The 19,987-nt window shown below is 44.6% G+C and overlaps 2 protein-coding genes across 3 annotated transcripts in view; one reads left to right on the forward strand and one right to left on the reverse strand.

Moving 5' to 3' along the window:
* The window catches only part of rab6ba (RAB6B, member RAS oncogene family a), a gene marked incomplete at both ends in the record, with an annotated part of 71,708 nt that overhangs the window by 13,659 nt on the left and 38,062 nt on the right, over positions 1–19,987 (forward strand). The gene's annotated exons all lie outside the window — the stretch shown is intronic.
* LOC308163050 (E3 ubiquitin-protein ligase TRIM21-like) lies at positions 4,724–6,400 on the reverse strand (the record flags this gene model as incomplete). The annotated part of the gene is made up of 1 exon (XM_080537230.1): positions 4,724–6,400. The coding sequence occupies one exon, from the start codon at positions 6,398–6,400 to the stop codon at positions 4,724–4,726; it is 1,677 nt and encodes a 558-aa protein (XP_080393356.1).

The raw sequence follows: 19,987 nt of genomic DNA on the forward strand, positions 1-19,987 counted from the left end.
AGTTTGTCTTTCCTGGACCCTCATTAATCTCAGAGTGTGGGGGGCCCAGGGCGAGGGGGGGGGGGGGGTTGGACTCCACTGCGTGAGCTAGGATCCCTGGCTAGATGTGAGGAGGACAGTGCACCAGGGTGGTGGTGACGGCGTGGACCACAGCAGGCGTCAGAGGGGTACCAGACCAGGGAAGATTTGTGGAGTGGAGACCCACTCTCCATTCATCACTGCCGTTTAGTGTAGACCCACATGCAGGCAGGGTCACTACCTGATGTATCACAGGGTGGGAGCTAGCCTAGGTGGTAGAGACTAGAGACTAGAGAGGCCTCTAGGCTACAACTGTGTAAAACTGCTCTCTGGCAAGATGAGTCATTAATCTACTCTTAGACAGAGGGACTTTTATATTTAGTGTTACAAAGTTTTTTGTTTACTCAGAGGGAGGGTGGATGTTCCTGTCTACAACTGAATGTTTTTGTGTGCAAATGAGGTCAGGATTCTTCTTATTTTTCCCAGGATTCAAAGCTGTTTTTGTTTGTGTCTCTGATAAGGAGCCTTGTAATAACAAAGGCATTTCCTAGTCTTCACAAGCACAGAATAGCTTGGATTGCCCTTCATTGGTACAGTGTTGTCTTTTGAAATTACAATTTATTTAGAGTTCCTTGTTTTGTAAGATGCTGGCGGCTAAGATGCTGGCTTCCACTGTGTTTAACTTGATTATGAGAGCATAAACTAACTTGTGAGCTTAGAATTATAAGGTTCTATCTCCGTTTAGGGCAGTTCAGAGATATTGAGCGTCAAAGTTTTTACATTCCATTATGTTCTGTGAGATGGAACCTTTGTATTTTATTAATTACTAACTCAAAAATGTCAACATTTTAAAAAAATAACACCACACAGGCATTAATAAACACCTAATGGATCAGATTATGTAAAAAACAAAATGTTGACAAAAATGGAGATAGAACCTTATAATTCTAACGTCACGATCTGTGTAGCCGTCTGTAGAGATATGGAACACCTAATGCAAGGCTTGGCTCAGACCGCAGATATTGGCACACCGCTGACACCAATTACGGCCTGTAATTATTTAACTGAGTCGTTGCGATGGGATTCACTGTAGCCTTTGGGCCATGACCATGAGCATGACTAATAACTCTTATTAAAGTGAGGCTGACTCCTAATAGGAGCGGGTGAGCCACACTGGAGGACCGTAGCTGGTAAACAATAAGAAAACTACAATGGAATGAACAGAACAAAGGCAAGGTTCTACAGCTGCTTAACACGCTGTGAGGAGATGGATGACAGAGGAAGCGGAATGTACATTGTCTTTAGAATTTGTCTGATGGTTCTAAAGAGGTCGTCAGTGGAGTCCAGTTCCATGCCGTCTGTTGGTCTGTTCTGTCTCTAGATTCTGTCTATAGGCATTTGTAGGAATCGAACAAACCTCAATCGTGACGTTAGAATTATAAGGTTCTATCTCCATTTTTGTCAAAATTGAGGTTTTTTTTACATAATCTGATCCATTAGGTGTTTATTAATGCCTGTGTGGTGTTATTTTTAGAATGTTGCAACTTTTTTAGTTAGTAATTAATAAAATACAATGGTTCCATCTCACAAAACATAATGGAATGTAAAAACTTTGACGCTCAATACCTCTGAACTGCCCTAAACGGAGATAGAACCTTATCATTCTAAGCTCATGCAATTCCAAATGAATGGACCTGAATAGGTTCCATCCAATCCCATTAAATGATGATGAGGAAGGGTGTGGGGCAGAGCCTGGTACCCACAGTACACTGGGCCAAACAGACGAGTCCTGAATGAATGAATGAATGAATGAATGAATGGTAACGACTCAGTGGACAAACATAGTTGAACGCTGCCGTACTCTGAGGCGTGTGCCTGACTCTCTCCTCCAGCCCACAGGGACACAGGGGAGGTGGTGATGGGCAGAGGGGGACTGAGGGAGTACTGTTATTCACCTCAGAGGTCTCTAGAAGCCCCAACATGTAATTGCACCTGCGCCTACGTTGTGTTATTCGATTTGTGCGGAGAACATTTTGGACCTGTCAGGTGGTTTAGCTTTGTTATCATTTCAAAATGAATTAATAAGGACATGATGCAGTTCTGTCTGGAAACTGAGTAAAAAAAAAATGTGACGCCCTTGGAGTGTGCCCTTTCTGCTAGACAGATGCGTCAGTGAACCAATTGCATATTTTTGCATTTTGACCGTGATCCATTTTGTAAAGACTTCCCGTGAACAATTAATAATCCGCCAGCCAGTCCGCCACCCCCGCATTTGTCTTTCTCCGTTTCGTTTTTCATGGAGGCAAGATCAATAACTGTGTCTAGCTTTCAGGGGTTTGACAAGTTGCTGCGGCCCACTCAGACGACTCTGTTTGCATTATCGTCAGCGTGGAAGAACATTTGATTTGGATAACTTTGTTTGTTCATGAGACAGAGCTGGCATGACAGTTTTTTTTTTCACATTTTAAAACGTTTTTTAATAGTCTTCACTCTTTTAGTGTTATGATCTTTTCCTGTATAGTAACTCCCTCTATATAAGCTGGGGAAAGATTTACCACATTGCCATGTGTCCTGATGTTCTGACCAACCACATGTTCCTGGTGTTATCGTACATAAGAAGTCATGCATGTCGGATCATATTGGACTTGTCCTGTATCAGGGAGGATGCTGGCTCTAGTCCTGCAGCTTCCCAGCACCCTAACCCCCCACCTTATAAGAAGGGAATCTAATTTAAACATTGAAACGTCAAACTGGCCTTTCTCAGACCCACTGGCCTCAAATAGCAGACATGTGACTATCTCCTCTCCCAAGGGAATCACACAATCACAACCCTGCCAGAGTCATATATCTCACAACTGGTGTCACTCCTTGATGGGTGTGTGTGTGTCTGTGTGTCTGTCTGTGTGTCTGTGGGTGTGGGTGTGTGTGCGTGTGCGTGTGTGTCTGTGTGTCTGTGTGTCTGTCTGTGTGTCTGTGTGTCTGTGTGTCTGTCTGTGTGTCTGTGTGTGTGGGTGTGGGTGTGTGTGCGTGTGCGTGTGTGTGTTTCTATTGCCTTTATGGGGAGGAAGTAAAATGCCCCATTAAGCCCAATTTAGACTTCAGAGGAGCTGAAAGATGAAAGATGCTTCTGAGAGCTTCATTTGTGGTGGACCCTTACCGGCTTTGTTAAGTTTGAGAACTTCATTAAGTCCATTATTAATCCATTACTGGGTGATATTGGTTATGGATGTGTCCTGGTAAGAGTTCATATTGCTGGCCGACCCACAGGTTCAATCTGTGTCAAACATGTTGTAACTCAACGTCATCACCCACCTTGTATATGAACATAATTAGATTAGATTGACTAGATGGCTACAGTTGGCGTGGAATATCCTAGATAGTGTAACACTGTCACAACACAACAGAACAGGTTTGTGGAGCTTGAAGAAGCTTCCCTGCACATAAACTCTCTTAATTGGTTTCATGCAAGGCTTACATTGTATTGCTTTTTGTTAGCTTGTGTGTGTGTGTGTGTGTGTGTGTCTGTGTGTGTGTCTGTGTGTGTGTGTGACTGGAAGCAGGTTACATATTCTGCTAAGCATCATTGTGACAGGCCTAGCAGCAGATAGCTTGTTTACCTTCAACATGCTTCACATGAAAGAGGAGGGAGGATCTATTCCCTGGTAGAGAGAAAAGAGAAGAATAGAAAGAAAGAAAGGTGGAGGAGGAGAGGAAGTGGCTTTGCAGTGATTCCCAGGCCTGTTGGCATTGTTGTTAAACCCTTTCTGCTTTGAAGACAGGTGCTGTGGATGGGAGTGCTGCGTGCTGGTTTACAGGCAGAGTAGACCTCTGGGTTACCAGGGGGTTGAACCATGACAATGGACTCACCGTGGTCCTGAATATGGTGCTGTCAGTCAGTATAGTTTCATGCATTTCAGAGCACACACTAAGACTCCTGAACACTGATAGACAAGGAAACATACCGTAGTTTCTTTCTCTGTATATCTGTCAGAATGTATGACATCTTCTTCCACTCACAGGAGTGGCAGCGTTTCCAGTCTTACTCCCCAGACTGGTTCTGTCAGGAGGTTTCTCAGATGTGGCAGTTGGTGCCAATCGCATTGTATTTAGTTGTTGCTAGTAGGCTACACTGTATAGCAGGGGTTATACACTGTTTTCACAATGGGCCACATGAGAAACCGGGACTATTGTTGAGGGCCGGACCAGTAGACAAACTTATAACATCACGTGCAGAAGATGTGTATCATATTACAATCACACAGTCACCCTTATTAAACTGTTTAATCATATCTGATTCCCTTTGCAAGCCATTAAATCAATAACATTATTATCAAACGTACATTCTGTTAAATGTAATTACGTCACACACATGTAGAGACATGTCAGATACAGCCCAGCCTTGAACACATGACTCTACATACATGAGACTGTTTGACTTCTCTGGGTGTTCACATTATTATAAACCAGATGCTCTCATACTGTATTTTCATTATTAGCTAGTTATTATTGTAATGTTTACCTATTTTACTGTATCTGACATTGCTGCTGCATATTCACCATCTAGCAGACACACTGAGAGCACAAACTATATGATAACAAACCATAACCAGCTCAGAAATTACTCTGTGTGGGGAAATATACCATAATCTTTCCTAATGAGTGACAACAGATAAAGATTAATCTAAATGCTTATTTTACTGCTTGGTCAGTCAGCGTGATTGACAGGAGAGATGATCAGAGGGGCAGAGTTTTTACCACCCTTATTCAGGTAAGGGCCGAACAATGGATAGAGTTTCTCAGTGAAGGTGCAGCCAGTGAAAGAGTAGATCAGAGACCTGGCCTCCACATCATAAAAGGAGACCTGGCCCTCCTCATAATCCACAAACACCCCCACCTTCTGGGGCTTCTCTCTCAGGGACAGGGGGACAGCAGGGCCAGCGAGTGCCCTGTACTCATTTCCATTTCTCAACCCTACAGTCCAGTATCCATTCACAGGGCTCAGTGTGATACTCCCCTTCCTGTTGATGGACTCTCTGGCCACTCCTACATCCCAGTCAGTCTTCTCCTTCACCTCCACTTCATAGTAAAACCTCCCTGAGGAGAAACCCTCCTTTCCCAAGACAAAGACACACAGGGAAAACCTCTCTGCGTTATCAGGGACATTCTTTCTTGTGTCTCCATGTCTAACTTGTTTCCCATCCTCAGACAGAATGAGACAGGGATGTGCTGTATCAGGGTCCAGAGTCACGTCCACTGCATACTGCTGAATCATCTTCAGCTCAACATCACACAACTTCTTCACTTCGCTCGTAAGTGTCTCCTCCAGCTGAGACACAGCTCTCCTCACAGTCCCCACAGCTCTCCTCACAGTCCCCACAGAGAGATCACTGTGAACCCTGACCTCAGACCAGTCCTTGGTGTGTGGAGGGGTGGACAGGGAAGGGAAGCTCTGGAGGAGGTGGAGGTGGTCCTCAGTGTGTGAGAGCTGCTCCAGCTCAGCGCTTCTCCTCTTTAGCTCAGTGATCTCCTGCTCCAGCTCTTTAATCAGCCCTTCAGCCCGCCTCTCTGCTGCTTTCTGCTTCTCCTCGATCACGTCAAGGAGCTCAGCCTGGCTTCTCTTCATGGAGTCCACCAGAGCAGTGAAGACCTGTACGCTGTCTGCTTTCTCTCTCTGTGTATCTTTCTTACTAAGATCTACTGAGTGTTTGATCTCTGAAACCTTCTGCAGTCGCTCCTGGATCATCTGCTGAACATCTGCCTCTGTCTTCCCCAGTTGAGCCTTCCTCTCTCCATACTCCTCCTCTATGGGGACGGTGTCATGGGTCTTGTGGTCTGTTTTCATGCACAGCCAACACACACACATTTCATCGCTCCTACAGAACAGCTCCAGGGGTCTGTCGTGCTTCTTACACATCCTGTCTTCCAGGTTCTCCACAGGGTCGATCAGCTTGTGTCTCTTTAAGCCTGCGACTCTCTGATGAGGCTCCAGGTGAGTCTCACAGTAAGAGGTCTGACACACCAGGCAGGAATTCAGAGCCTTGCGCTTCGTCCCAGTGCAGACGTCACAAGGCACTTGTCCAGGTTCGACAGGGGACTCATCTTCAGCCCTGACTCTCATTGTCTTGAATTTCTCTACGACCTCTCTAAACGTTGTGTTGACGCGAAGCTCAGGTCTTCTATAGAACGTTTCCTTACACAACGGACACAGACACAATTCACTGGTGTCCCAGTACTTTCTGATACAGGCCATGCAGAAGTTGTGTCCACATGGAGTAGAGACAGGGTCAGTGAACACATCCAGACAGATGGAACACAGGAACTGCTCCTCAGACAGGAGACTGCTGGAGGAAGCCATATCTAGAGAGACCAAAGGTGACACCATAAAGCATTTCCTGGAATCAATCAGATCTCGATAGTTTCAGCTATGGAGCTGACAAGACTGTCTTATGAGATTATACAGCGACCAATGATGATAACATTATTCTACATCACATTGGAAATAGTCCTTCAACCAAATCAATATGTTTTACATGCTGAATATATAAACCAAACTGGTAGAGACTACACAATAGTTTATCTTGACTTGTCATTGTAAGTCTCAACTCACCTGTCTGTGATTCTGTGAGAGTGTGATAGATGTCTCTGTCCTTTCTACTGTATGTGTGATAGATGCCTGTTTGAGGACGATATCTAACAAGTTTGAGAGAGTCTGCCCTTGTCCACGATACACTTTACGTCTCTACACAGTTTAGTTTCATTTCAGCTGCCTGACGTTGAGATGCTCCTCCCCTCCCAGTACAGCGCTCCTCCCTGGAACAGAGTTAACCCTTTACAGGCTGCTCTGTTTCTTTTTTCTTTTCTTTTTTTTCTTTTTTTCTGAGTGGGGCAGTCCCACTCATATTTTTAATTTTTTATTATGACAGTACAGTATAGATTATGACAGGAAGGATGGGTGAGAGAGAGAGGAGGGATGACATGCAGGATATGTCCCCGGCTGGAATCGAACCGGGGACCCTGCGGTTACATGGTCGACGCTTAACCCGCTACGCCACCTAAGCGCCCCGGCTGGTCTGTTTCTAACATGTGGTTTTACACACACGCTCTTCTTACCTGTCATTTCCAATCACCATATTGTTCCCAGTCAGTATAAACTGTAATCAGAATAATATTTGTGATCAGGGGCCTCATTTATAGAAAGTACTTTGGATAAAATGTTGATCGTACGTAGAAAACCACGTCAACGTAGTGATTTATACAATTTCAACTTGAGTCAATTTGACCGTGGAAATGATCGTAGCTCTACGTCGGGTATTGACCTTGCGTACGCACATTACCTACTGGTTATGCAGAGTTATTACAGGCATGTGAGCCGCACTGCCTACTGTAATTCATGCGAAGTGAACGTGACTCGTAATAAAATTAACGATGTTGTGATCAGCTGAGAAAATGAGTTTAATTCAAGATTTAAAGGGAACGTTTATGATTATACTTCAGTCTTCCTTTATATTCCTCCGGAGCTGTCAAGGCAACGCCATCTCCCCTTCAACATGCCTAATGCGCTAAATTATACTGGATTTTTCTCCGGAAAACGCAAGGTCAATACCCGACGTAGAGCTACGATCGTTTCCACGGTCAAATTGACTCACGTTGAAATTGTATAAATCACTACGTTGACGTGGTTTTCTACGTACGACACGGGTAAGATCAAAATTTGATCCAAAGTACTTTCTATAAATGAGACCCCTGGTCTTGTTAAAAACCCTACACTCTGCATCAATCTTTCTCTTTTTAAAGAGCTGACATTTTTCTCCTCAGCATCTCTCCAACTGCACATTACAGTGAAGATGTGTAACATAGTCACGCACGCACATACGTCAATTGAAAATAAAAAATTGTCGCCTTCAAAATAAAAGCAATGCAATTGTACTGGATGCATTGCCTACACTAATTTACATGTTATTTATATTATTATGATTATTCTTTTATTTTTTTACCTCACGCAGGGCCGGCCAGGGGGGCCGTACAATGCCCAGGTCTGCTGTATAGACTCCCTAGCTAGAGAATGTCTCCCATCAACTAGAGTCTGTTATGTATTTCCGAATGGAGCCTTTTCCCTCTTGTTACCTGATGTTACTTTGTCTGGTGGCGTTTCCATGTGGAATCCTCCTTTTACCATCTTAGATAATTCATTTAACTTGCATTTGCATTGGGTAATTAAGAATGTAATTAATAATAATCATAATAATAATAAATAATAATAATAATAATAATAATTTGGCCCCCATCTGCTGTGTGACATTTCCCCGTCCTGATATATCCAACATGTCAGCTGGTCTGGTAAAGTGCTGCACTTCCACACAGAGCCTGAGTCACATCACACCCGGTGGAATCTCTCTCTCTCTCTCCTCCCTCTCTCTTCCTCCCTCTCTCCTCCCTCTCTTCCCTCTCTTCCTCTCTCTCCTCCCTCTCTTCCTCTCTCTCTCCTCCCTCTCTTCCTCTCTCTCTCTTCCCTCTCCTCCTCTCTCTCTCTCTCCTCCCTCTCTTCCCTCTCTTCCTCTCTCTCTCTTCCCTCTCTTCCTCTCTCTCTCTCTCATCTCTCTTCCTCTCTCTCTCTCTCTCTGTCTCTCTCTCTCTCCTCCCTCTCTCCCTCTCTCTCTCTCTTCCTCTCTCTCTCCCTCCCTCTCTCTCTCCCTCTCTCTCTCTCCTCCCTCTCTTCCTCTCTCTCTCTCTCTCTCTTCCTCTCTCTCCTCCCTCTCTTCCCTCTCTCTCTCTCTTCCTCTCTTCTCTCTCTCCTCCACGGCTCTGTGTTCTGCCTCCTCTACAGCCACACGTCATAAAATATCCACGTCATCTTTTTTTCTTTCCTTGGTTGATGAATTTTTGATGTCATTCGTTCTCTTCCGGTGTGCCAGGCTCACATCCCTGGTTCGTGCGGAGGCGGAGGGGAGGGGAGGAGGGGGAGGAGGGGAGGGGAGGGGAGGAGGGGAGGAGGAGAGGAGGGGAGATGGGGAGGAGGAGGGGGGGAAGGAGGGGGGAAGGAGGGGAGGAGGAGAGGAGGGGAGGGGGAGGAGGGGAGTCGCCCGCCGTTGTTTATTTTTATCTCTCTCCTTGTGAGCGGGAGCCGGGCCCAGGATGTAGCGGCAGGCTCTGATTGGCTGCTGGGCCGTCAGGGGTGTTGCATTTTGTCTGCCCCCCAAAGAACGCTCACAGTGTTTGTACCTGGCCCTGGCGTTAAGTAAAGGCCGGAAGCGCGACTCAACAGTGAAACTGAAGCTACTATCTGTCTGAGTGGTGAAGTCTGGGTATTTTATGGCAGGGCTAACGATGCGGCGATGGCAAACAGCTGGTAACCTGACTCACCTGACCCCCCTCCTGTAATCTGGGAGAGAGAGAGAGAGAGAGAGAGAGAGAGAGAGAGAGAGAGAGAGAGAGAGAGAGAGAGAGAGAGAGAGAGAGAGAGAGTGAGAGAGAGAGAGAGAGAGAGAGAGAGAGAGAGAGAGAGAGAGAGAGAAGAGGAGAGAGAGAGATGAGAGAGAGAGAGAGAGAGAGAGAGAGAGAGAGAGAGAGAGAGAGAGAGAGACTGCAGGCTAACTGGAATTGGAGGGCGTGACATGGAAGGCGCATCACTCTGACAGACTTTTCTAGAATATATAGTGTCACTACTTCCCAGTCCATAAATCAATATCCTTCACAAAGGTAGGAGATGAGACGGCTCTGCTGAAAGGACCTTTAATTACCGCTGGACTGAGGGGGACGGATCTGCATGACAGCTCCATAGAACTAACTCCATTACCAAACGCTGCTGAAAGGGAGAGACACGGTTGAGATGCGTGGAAGTATTATGAGGTAGATAGCGAACCAGGAGTCCAGGAACAGTTTAATTTGCTCTGCAGAAGGGAGAGAGGGAGAGGGGGAGATGTAGATGGAAGTGTGAAGTGAAGCGAGAGGAGAGTGGGAGGGCCTGGTGTTTTATACAGATGTTTAAGGTACAGGATGTTTTCTTGAACTGTAAGAGCTCTGGAAGCTCTCGCTATCACAATCAAACTTTCATGGCGTGTGGGGGCCCAGCAGTGTAGCCTCTCTGTTCTTCAGACCGCAGTCCACTGGAGATCAAATTCAACTTAGGCCTCCACATCAGGCAAACCCCAAAATGTCCCCAAGCCTATTTAAGCTTTACCACATTCTAGGATGTACTAAGTTGTCACAACCAGTATGATTGTGCAGTCTGGCTGGATGCTTGTAGTCAGTAGTGTCTTAATGTATCTAGTAGTCTAATCTATCTATCTAATCTAGTGCATCTGGTAGTCTCACTAGGCAAGGCAAGGCAAGGTTATTTGTAGAGCACATTTCATACAACAGGGGCAATTCAAATGCTTTACATACAGCATAAAAAAATACAACAAGAGGATAGTAAGAAAATAAAAATTAGAAGAATAGATATAGATATATATATAGAGAGAAAATAAATAGATAAACATGTCTGCCAGTGTAATGTTGTGGTGCTGGAAGGCAAATGCATTTGGTTATTTTTTCAGCACCACAGATTCAGAGAGAGGAGAGAGGAGCTGAGTCTGTGTTACAAATGGAAGTGACGATTTCAACCAGGTTATTTTTCCAAACAGAGTGCAAAGAACGCACACAGTACTCACATGCAACGATGGCGTTGAAAACATACTCAGCTAACTGAATGTTTTCATTGTGTGCGATGCGTGCAAGTCGGGTTGTAAACGTACGGCAGAGTGGAACGGGAGGGGCGTCGCCATCAAACATTTTAAGGGGGTGGATTATCCCTCCCCGGTTTTCATTTCCTGCGTCCCCAAAATCTAAATGGAGATCCTGTGAGATCCTTGGCTCCGTTGCCGTTGGCCCAGTCAGTCCTGGCTGGACTCTGTGGACTCCCAGAGGTGAAGGTGCAGATTTTCTGGGCCACAGATGTTCCTTTCCCTGTTTTTAATTGGCCCTCATGAAGCTAAACCCCGACTGTATTTTAAGTGCCACAGGACAGGCGCAGACAGACTTCATTAACGTAGAGCTGTAATTGTGAGCCCGCCAGAAGGGACGTCCGCTCCATGCCTGTGCTTATTAAGCCGTCTGTAATACGACTACATAACTGATTGGTTGTCTGTGACCTCCTGAGAGGTGATTGGCTGTTTCATATGCGGCGTTCAGTGCCACAACACTGCCAAAGGGCGTCAACAGCAGCAACACAGACAGTGCCTTACTGCATAACTGTCCATCACATGTACAGAGACTGTAGGAGGTAGAATGCCACTGGAGAGCGGCCAAGTGCAGCTATCAAAGACAGAAAAACAAGTGGTACTTCTAGTGGTTTTCTCTGTCACTGGCCACCAGGGTGATGAGCAAAGGGACTTTTGTTCCTCCGAAATCGGAGATCACAGTGGTCGCTATGGTACATAGTGGTCGCTATGGTACATAGTGGTTGCTATGGTACATAGTGGTTGCTATGGTACTAGGAGCAGAGACCCTGACTCCCCTCTGAGGCTAACTCAGACATGGGAGGTTTGGTAGCCTTCTCTGTCGCTGGACCGCTAAGCGATATAATGGTTAGTGTCAAAACAAACAAAACAGAAGGGAGGCCTTGGGCGTTACTCTGATGAGAGGGTTGGCAAGGTTTGTAGCTCACACTTCACTTCCAGGTTATATACTAGCTCAGCTAATGGAGTTCTAGGAATTGCAGATAAATGGTAAATGGACTGCACTTATATAGCGCCTTTTTTTGCTGCTCCAAAGCTGCTCCAAAGTGCTTTACAACGGCCTCTCATTCACCCGTTCACACACCCATTCACACACCAATGGCGGTGTGGTTAAATGATCTGAGGGGGGTTGTTACAGTTACCAGTGGGCAGAGCCGCCATCGCAGGTTCACAACAGCCTTCACAAGGCTCCTCAGCCTATTACAGGACTCCAATTAATTTAATTAATTAATTAATTGTAATTAATTTTGCCATTTAGCAGACGCTTTTAATCCAAAGCGACTTACAATTACGAATTACAGGACATTCCCCCTGGAGTAACTGAGGGCTAAGTGCCTTACTCAAGGGCACACTAGTAGTGGTGTGGTTTCAGGCGGGATTTGAACTCACAACCTTCCGATCACAAGTCCAACTCACTATCCACTAGAGTCTAGACCACCACTACCCCAATTGAGCTTCATTTTGAGTTAATGTTATTTCTTAAAACATTTTAGAAATCAAGATTAGGTCACTTTGGAACAGTTAAAAAACAACAGCGACGTGCTAAATGAATGACAAATATTCCTGGTGAATAGCTCAAGGCAATTATGCCCAGCACAGAATAGCCCTGCAACCTTCATAGTGTCACAAGCAGATTAACTGACAATTTACTGGTCTTTGTCAAGTGACATGTTTTTTTATGACTATCTGAAAGCTTGATTAAGACATGCCTCGAATACCAACAAATCACAACAAACAATGCACTGTGCTACCACGGCACAGACAGACACTAATTAAGTTAGCACTGGGGGAGCCTCATTAGCATATGCAGATTGCATACTTGCTTTCAGGCTATCAGCAAATCAGATCTCTCAGACCAGAAGCTTTCACTACAACACTGGCCCACGACTCACAGCCGCAGGTCAGCTTGGAACACAGAGATGCTATTCGGTTGTTATTAAGTCGTGACGTGTTTCCGGGTCCAACGTTGGCTGAGGCGTTCTCTTCGAAATGCCTCAGTAATAATAATAATTCATTATATTTATATAGCGCTTTTCCGAGGCTCAAAGACGCTGACAAATATGGGAAAAACGGGAAAGTGCTGCTGTGTCCCTTGTTGTATGAATAGATCCCAGTCTAAAAAACTATTGAACTGTCATTCTACCGCTGTAGTACACTGGTACTCTGGTGCTTTAGTACACTGGTACTCTGGTGCTTTAGTACACTGGTACTCTGGTGCTGTAGTACACTGGTACTCTGGTGCTTTAGTACACTGGTACTCTGGTGCTTTAGTACACTGGTACTATGGTGCTTTAGTACACTGGTACTCTGGTGCTGTAGTACACTGGTACTCTGGTGCTTTAGTACACTGGTACTCTGGTGCGGGGAATTTTTTATTTGGATCCAGAAATTGCTAAACGTTTGACGTCAGACTTAACAACTGAATACAACTGAATAGAGGAGCTTGGTGAAAACGGAGGCGCCTGTTTGATGAGAGATGACTCAGGGCTCACCCTCCCCCCTGTAGTATGTCTGGTGAACAGGAACAGGGCTAGTGTGGATGTTGTCTTTGTTGAGCTCTCCTCCAAAACCTATTCTCTGTGTCTGAGGGAGGCGAATGCACCGCTCCACATTAATTACAGTTTAATGGCGATCGATAGGTGCCAGACCCGGAACAAAAAGCAGTATTGATTACCCTGAAATGTCAAGATGAAAGGAGTTTGCTCAGAGAGCCAGGGGGGGGGGGGGGGAACACACGCTGATCCCAATCAGGAGGCTTTTTAATTTCACCACATGCATGGCATCATACGCACAAACACACACACACACACACACACACACACACACACACACACGCACACACACACACACACACACACGGCTAAGACCAGGCTGACCTTTCAGAACCTCAGTCAGAACACTCTGCTGTTCACACAGTATTCAACAGTTTATAAGGCTTGTATTATGTTATAGTGGAATAAGTTATCTTATATGAAAGGTGGTTTAATTTTTTGGGGCAATTAATAAGTCAATGATGTGTGTGATGCACCTATGATAATCATTACTCCTTCCTGTCATACAGACGAGAGCTGCATGTTATGTGTTGCATCCTAGATGAAATAGTTAGAAATGATTGCCAATCATTTTACTTGGATGACAGTCGACTCTGTATCTCTGTTTCTCTGAATAAAAGAAGAATCAGTATCTAGTAGACCAGAACAGTCCTCTCTAAGTCACCTGAGTTACTGACCTGTGCAATGGACACAGAGCATGAGCCCGAATCTTTTATTAATATCACTTTGTAATGATCAAGTACTCATTGACCCATCACATTTTTGTGAATGCTTGTGTCTTGTTAAATTCAAAGGCAAAGCTTCAAAAGAGTCAGTGAATGGGGATGGCTGAATCTCACACAGTACCCGCCACTCATCCTTTCAACAGTTTTGCCTGAGGTTGATATTGACTCAGGGACAATGAAGATCAATTGTGGTTGAACTTGATGTAGGTGAACACGATCCTTCCTTAAGAAATGAAATAAAGCTGCAATAGTTAAGGAGCTGGCTGATCCAATCATGCAGATCTATCGCCGTGCTTATTGTGTGTGACAACACAGCTCTGCACTCACTGAACACTTTATTAGGAACGCTATGCTAATACTGGGTAGGGCTTCCCTTTGCTCTCAAAACAGCCTCAATTCTTCATGGCATTGATTCCTCAAGATGTTGCAAGATGCAACATTCCTTTGAGATTCCAGTCCATAATAATAATAATAATAATAATAATAATATCTTGGATTTCATTTATATAGCGCCTTTCACAGAACCCAAGGACGGTTGACAAATTTTACAGAAAAACAGACAAAACAGAGAACACAGAGACAGCGACAAATCTAAACTAGGGGCCAAAGGCCTTGGTGAACAGATGGGTTTTGAGGAGTGATCTGAAGGTGTCCAGGGTTGGGGTGTTGAAGGAGTCCAGGGTGGGGGGGGGGGGGGGGGCGTTGCAGATCACTGTGGGGAGAGAGTTCCAGAGGGTGGGTGCGGCCACGCTGAAGGCTCTGTCCCCAAAGGTCCGTAGGTTGGTGCGGGGGGTGGACAGCAGACCCATGTCTGCGGACCGCAGGTTCCGGGATGGGGTATGTTGGCAGAGAAGGTCAGTTAGGTACTGGGGGGCGCAGGCATGGAGGGATTTGTAGGTGAGAAGGAGATGGTTAGTGATCTTGATGAGGGCGGTCTCCGTGCTGTGGTAAGTTCTGAAGCCGGACTGGAGGGTTGGTTATCAGCCCATCAGCACTTGATTCCAGTGTTCACTGGCTACATCTGTTAGCCGTGTGTGCTAGGTTCTGAATTCAATGTCAGAGCTTTGAAACAGAGGAGACAAATGGTGGAGGAGAGAGACCTCATGGGGTGAAATCAATGTTTCGGAAATTAAGAACCAGCCTCCATCAGCCTCTCTCTACCTCCACCAGCCTCCCTCTACCTCCACCAGCCTCCCTCTACCTCCACCAGTGTGTGTGTGTGTGTGTGTGTGTGTGTGTGTGTGTGTGTGTGTGTGTGTGTGTGTGTGTGTGGGTGTGTGTGTTTCTCACCGTGCAGATTGCACAGCTCCTCAGACCCTTCTCTAAAAGGTAAGAGGCTCATCCTTTGAGAATCTTCTCCGACAAACTGGACATTCCCGAGATTCCTTGTTTTCCCAGTATTCCTGCAGACAGGCTTTACAGAAGCTGTGGCCACACGACAGGACGACAGGATCTTTAAAGATGTTAGAGCACCGTGAGCACACACGACAGACGAGATCCTTTTGGGGAGACGATGAATGTGATTGGGGAGAACTTCTTTTTGCATATGAAGCACCCATTTTCTCACACAATCCCAGTCCCTCATCTCTAATAGCCTGTAAATATTACTTTAACTTTTGACAAAGTTCTTCTGCTTTTAAACACCAACACTTCAATAAAAAGTGAAGCTGGACTTGGAGATAACTATTTTGATCGTAGTATTTTCTTGTAATAGTTTAGTCTTGTGCTATTCCGTGTCGTAATCTTGCCACTGCTGTGTTGTAAGTCTGACAGAGCTGAACTTTACAACACTGGGCTGCACTTTGCCCTCATCAGGTGGTTTAGGGTGTGGCTTACAGGGAACCAGGTTAGAGTGTGTGTGCGTGTGTGCGTGTGTACGTGTGTGTACTTCAGACCCTGCTGCTGCCTAGACTATAATCTAATTCTACCTGACGCTCTGACCACTGACCCAAGTTCTGTGCTGTAATCAAACGTCTGGCATTTTAATACTTTTTGTGTCTCTCTGTTCTAAACGGTCTCAGAGTCATGCTTTCCTTTCTCTCCCTGATGATCACATTAACACAAATAGGCTCTGAATATACTCTGAATATACTCTGAATATACTCTGAATGTACTCTGAATATACTCTGAATGTACTCTGAATATACTCTGAATATACTCTGAATAGGCTCTGAATATACTCTGAACGTACTCTGAATATACTCTGAATATACTCTGAATATACTCTGAATTATAGGCCTCTGGGAGAACGGATCCCAGTTGTATGCCTGCACCTATATTACTAACATTCCCTACTGTCTCATACCGTGACGTTAGAATTATAAGGTTCTATCTCCATTTTGGTCAAAATTGAGTTTTTTTTTACATAATCTGATCCATTAGGTGTTTATTAATGCCTGTGTGGTGTTATTTTTTTAAATGTTGACATTTTTGAGTTAGTAATTAATAAAATACAGGTACAAATGTAAAAACTTTGATGCTCAATATCTCTGAACTACCCTAGACGGAGATAGAACCTTATAATTCTAAGCTCACAATACTGTAACTCTATGAGATGGTGTTGGTTAAAATGCTGAAATAGAGTCTGATGTGTTATGACTGTTCATAATGCCCAGGTGTGACAGTGGAGTCATTTGTCATCCTGCATGGTGTATTTATTTTAACGTCTTCCATATGTAAGTGGTTCCTCCTATCTGGGTCGTTTTCTCTCACCATGCATCAGACTCCTTTTTTCTCTGAGGTAGGATGACTGTGGTTACACACACACACACACACACACACACACACACACACACACACACACACACACACACACACACACACACACACACACAGTGCATCGGAGACTTACATATACTGTACAAGGAGAGTAGGAGACTCCTTAAGCCCTGTGTTTCTTTCAACATAGTTCCCTTTGCTCAGCTGTTTAGTTCATGGATAGCAGAGGATCTCACCTGTGTTATCAAGCCATCTAGCTTGTGAAAAATGTCCAAATGGATCTTGTGCAATGATGTGCCTGTGTGTAGTCTCTTCCTGGCCAGACATGTGAAGCGCTGCCACAGGTAGCTGAGTTTCTCAGTGTGATAAGTCAGCGAGGATGAAAGCTCTCCAGCCTAATGTCTCTTCCCAGCATCTTGACAGGCGTTGGTAAACCGCTGGTCTGAAGAGCCTCTCTGGGTAATGGTCCTCTAATGGCGCTCGAGATTCTCCTTCACCTCCGCCTCTCCAAACACATAAATGGGCCTCGTCAGTTGAGGGAGGGATGGAGGAATACAGACAATAGAAAACACAGGACAATGTTTCTAGAGACTTCTGGAGGAAGGAATATTAGTGCTGCTGTCGCCATGGTTACTTTAATCTGCGTTTCTGCGTTTTCTCTCCATTTGCTGTTAATTTTCCACTGTTTTCATAGAACAGTTGTTATTGTGCTGACTCCCTGTGAGTAGGTTTAAGTTACACAATGATGACGCACTTTTTTAGCCCTTAAAGCTTGATGTTGCTGAAATCGGCGTGTTCATATTCTTTTTCAAATTGACTTGTTTTCTGACTGGCGCTTTGAATTGCATTCATGTACGAAAGGCGCTATATAAATAAAGTTTCACTTCACTTCACTTCACTGTTTTGATGATTTTGAGAATAACTGGGATGCTCCCAGAGCAAACTAAGATATTGATTAATTTGAGTGTACAATAATAATTAGCATAATTACTCATTCACGTTCCACGCTTATCTGCCTTGCAGATAATGGGAGCACAATGAGAGCACAAATGCACATAATGACTATGCTTGATAACAGCTGTTTATCATAATTGATACTGCTGGTGGCCCTTTGAATGAACTGCAAATAGAGGAGGTCTGCTTCTGTTCATTACATTCATTAAATATTATTAAATATTAAATATTGGGATGGATAAAGGATATAAAGGATATAAAGGATATAAAGGATACTGACTTGAAATAAGATGCAGGAGTTTTTTTCATGTATTTATTCCTTTGGTCATGTCTTCATGCAGTATCAGAAGATGTTTACATGAACCAGGAAGTCCTCCTCATGTTTGTCAATAAAGTTTGGATGTGATGTCTGCCAATAACATTATATATGCAGGTGAATGGGCGGCTGTGTCTCAGGAGGTAGAGCCGCCGTCTAATGATCGCAAGGTTGGCAGATCGGCGGTTTGAGCCCCGGCTGGCCACATGTCGAAGTGTCCTTGGGTCCTTGACACTGAACCCCAAAATTGCTCCCAGTGAGCGGGCCGGCGCCTTGCATGGCAGCTTGGCCGCCATTGGTGTGTGAATGTGTGTGTGAATGGGTGAATGAGAGGCCGTTGTAAAGCGCTTTGGAATAAGGAGCTATATAAGTTTAGTCTATATGGTCGTCTAGAATAATCCTTGTTTCTGCAGCTCAGGAAGCCTTGTATATGTTATATATATATATATATATATATATATATATATATATATATATATATATATATATACTGTCATTCTCTAGCCTTGTTAGACCAGGAGGGACCCTACAGTTCTACAGTATCTGAAACGGTTCTACTGAAGTCTCTGTGAAATATGAGTTCTTATCCCCTATCATCATCGTTTGTGGTTCTGGTAAATAAGGAGGGAGGAGGATGTGATTGATTCTCATTGGCTCCTCCTATTCCTGGTAGATAAACTCCATGTCCCAGCCACCCTCCTTAACGAGAGCCCTGCGAGGGGAAGTGAAGACGAGGCTTTCCCATCTGCCATCCATCATCTGACTGCAGCTACTGAGCCTCATGTCCAGACGTCTCTGCTCTTGTAAAAGTGATTAACCAAATCATGTCACGGGCCGCCCGCCCTCTCCATAAATGATGTATGAAATATTTAGCGGATCTAAAATTAGGTGGTCGTTGTTCAACCATCAATCAGGAATCCAGCTAAAACATCCTTTCCTGGTTGACTACGTCCCCCATGAAGATGGAGTGATGGTAGGGATGTAGGGATGGGAGGGGGAGATGTTACATTAGCTGAGCTACAGAGCCTTCTCCATAACCTTCCCTCTCACTCTAACTGGCCTTTAGACTAGAAATGGTAAATGGTAAATGGACTGCACTTACATAGCGCCTTTTTTGCTGCTCCAAAGCGCTTTACAACGGCCTCTCATTCACCCATTCACATACACATTCACACACCAATGGTGGCAAGCTGCTATGCAAGGCGCTGGCCCGCTCACTGGGAGCAATTTTGGGTTCAGTGTCTTGCCCAAGGACAGTTCGACATGTGGCCAGCCGGGGCTCGAACCGCCGATCTGCCAACCTTGTGATCATTAGATGGCAGCTCTACCTCCTGAGACACAGCCGCCGAAACACTGAAACACTGAAACACTGAAACACTGACACTTCTCCTGACATCAGAAGAGTGGATCTGACGGTTCTTCTTATTTTGTACATCAGATGCCATAGATACATAGAATCAATAGCAGTGATTTTGTTTGAAGAGAAGAGTGGGGAAGCTAAAATCATACTCAAATACTCAATCATACTAAAATCATACTCATGTATTTACTCAAAAGCTTTATACATATACTGTATATACAAGGCCTTATGAGAACTATTCATATAAATCTGTTTTGCTGTTAAATCAGAAGGTCTCGTGTCTTTGGGGAAATTAGCATTTAGATTGTGACGAGAGCTTCTTGTCTCGGCGGTGATCTGGCCTCTTCCTTCTGTTTACATCTGAGTTCCCCCTAAAGCCCCTGTGTGTGTGTTTGTGTCTGTGTCTGTGTGTCTGTGTGTGTGTGTGTGTGTGTGTGTGTGTGTGTGTTGTGTTCGATTCCGGCCGTTGACATATCCTGCATGTCATCACTCCCCTCTCTCTCACCCATCCTTCCTGTCAATCTCTACTGTCTCTATCTCAATAAAGCAGAAATATATATAAATATATATATATATATATACAGTATATATATACAGTATATATATAGAAAAAAAGAAAAAAAAGAATG

This window comes from Nansenia antarctica, assembly GCF_963989245.1.
Source record: "Nansenia antarctica genome assembly, chromosome: 7".
Taxonomy (NCBI): Eukaryota; Metazoa; Chordata; class Actinopteri; order Argentiniformes; family Microstomatidae; genus Nansenia; species Nansenia antarctica.